Raw genomic sequence first — 2305 nt, 5'->3', positions numbered from 1 at the left:
GCCCCATAAACACCACACCTGGTCTGGAGTCATGTTTTTTGACAGTATCCATGGGACACTAATAGGATAAATTGTTAGCTTGTAAGAAGAGGAGTCCCAGATGAATTTGACAACCCTATCTGAACACCTATACACTATATATATACTGACCTTTTTCTCCACTAAACTACAGGCACCTTGAAGTCAAAGTGTTACCAGGAAGCCAAGTCTTGATGCGGTGAGGAAATGGCCTCTCACTTCCTTGCTCCTCAACTCTTTGGTGCCTTTGATGGAAGATTTCAGTCAAGACACAGGCTGTGCAGTGTAGGAATAATTTATCGTAAAGCAGATATAGAGGAAGTTATGCCTGCAAGCAAGAAGGCAGGTGGTAAAGGCATCTGCTCCAAGTGTGAGTTTGGATACATTTTTATGCACCAAAGAGTTACTCCTAAAATCTAGGGAACTGGGCTAATTATGATGCTTATCACCATTTTACTTAGAGGTTACTTAGGAATTGAAAAATGTCTTCTCATCCTTTTTAGATGGTCAATGTTTCCTTGGGAACTTCAATCATATAAAAAACTTTAAAAAGATAAGTTCTTTAAAAAAATTTTTTTTCAATTTTTTAGGATCTCACTCTGTAGCTCAGGCTGGTCTTGAACTATGTAGCCCAGGCTGGCCTCCAACTCAGTGATCCTCGTGCCTCAGCCTAAAGTACTAGGATTATAGGCACACTCAACCAGACCTAGCACTAAAGATAAATTCTTAATTTAAACCAGGTCCCAGCCCAAGCCAGGAGGGTCTTTAAAGAGTATTCCCAGGCCGGGGATTTAGTTCAGCAGTTCGGTGGCCTGCCTTGCAAGCGCAAGGACCAGAGTTCAATCCCGGGTACAAAAAAAAAAAAGATTATTTCCCTTCCTCATATTCGGCATGTAAGCCATGGCAGACAGGAATGCAGTTTACCTTGCTCTGGAGTTAGTTAGAGGGATGGTATCAGAAGGAACTGCACAATGTGTAACATTAAAATGTCTTTCTTCTCTGGGATGCTTTGGGTTTGACACCTAACAAATGATTATAAATGTATTATACATTGGTGTATTTCTGTAAAGGGCAGTGGCTGCTATTTTCGAACCCTCCCTCTTTTGTCCCTCAGCCCTGCTAGTGTCTAACAATATACCTAAAATATAGCAGGCACCGACTAAATGTTCATTGAATGCTGTGACTGTGGCTTAGTGGTACATGTACTGAGGCTCTGGGTTCAAGCCCTAGTTTTTTTAAAAAAAATGTTGAACGAATGAAATTTGGTGATAGGGGATCTAGTCAAAGTATTCATTGATCTAAAGAGATACGCGCTTTAAGGATGAATTTAAGATGAGAAAGAAAACAAGCTGGAACAAATTCAATATTGTGAAGTAGGGTGTTCAGATGCCATTACGTAGCTTCCTCAAAAAAAAAAAAAAAAAAAAAAACAAGAGGGGGGTTTTTTTTCAAAAAAAAAAAAAAAAAAAAAAAAACAAAGGTTGGGTGTTGTCCCAAGCTACATTACTTATTTACTTACTTATTTATCATTTTTCAGATATGGTCTTGCTCTGTAATTCAGGCAGGCCTTGAACTCGCAGCGATCCTGCCTGCTACCTTGGACTCCTGAGTGCTGGGAGTGCTGGGATTACAGTGCGTGGCACGATGACCGGGCCCAAGTTATGTAATTGATTAGGCCATGTTTTACTACAGAAGGAAGCTAACCCTCAGATCATTTCTCTAAAAAAATTTTGTCTCATCTTGTAAAACTGTGAATGAAACGTGTCCTGTACAATATTTAACGTAATAATTGGAGCAGAGCATGCAGACAACTCCAGAAAATAAAACTTATCAAGGAAAGTAATACCAAGTTTAGCCCTACAATTCGACAGTGATTTACTACCAGATCCTGACAACCTTTCTAGAGTAGGAAGAACAACCTATACCTGTGCTCAGCATTCGTAAAATGGGTCAGGAGAGCTGGTGAAAACGCAGGAAAAAATTTGCACTGGTAAAACTGGACAAAACAAAAAGGCTGAGTGAACCAATTAAAACCTTGAGATGGGCGGCCCAGGGCCTGGTGTTGAGCGTTTGGGTTTCAGGGTACAGAAACCTCCCGTCGTTCTGGAGCGTGTTCTTTGGGCTCACTCGGCCTAGGGAGAGTTTATTGTCTTCTAAAGTAGATTCAAGCCACAATCGGATCAGAAGAAAATAGAAATTCCCAGCTGCGGATAAAATGGTCAAAAGCGAAAGGCAGTGAGCGGTTTGCAGCTTGTTAGGGGCCTGCCAGTCTCAGCCAGGGCAAAGC

The 2305-nt window shown here is 41.1% G+C and overlaps 1 protein-coding gene across 1 annotated transcript in view; it reads left to right on the top strand.

Annotated features, from left to right (window-relative positions):
* The first annotated feature begins 225 nt into the window (after nucleotides 1-225).
* The window catches only part of Poglut3 (protein O-glucosyltransferase 3), a 19795-nt gene continuing 17715 nt past the window's right edge, over nucleotides 226-2305 (top strand). Inside the window, exon 1 of the mRNA XM_033763945.1 lies at nucleotides 226-388. Coding sequence (XP_033619836.1) covers nucleotides 226-388 — 163 coding nt within the window. The remainder of the gene's footprint in view (nucleotides 389-2305) is intronic.

This window comes from Fukomys damarensis, unplaced genomic scaffold (genome assembly GCF_012274545.1).
Source record: "Fukomys damarensis isolate Sample0158 unplaced genomic scaffold, DMR_v1.0_HiC HiC_scaffold_16, whole genome shotgun sequence".
Classification (NCBI taxonomy): domain Eukaryota; kingdom Metazoa; phylum Chordata; class Mammalia; order Rodentia; family Bathyergidae; genus Fukomys; species Fukomys damarensis.
Note: the sequence above shows the minus strand (reverse complement) of the source record. Positions and strands in the feature narration are given on the sequence as shown.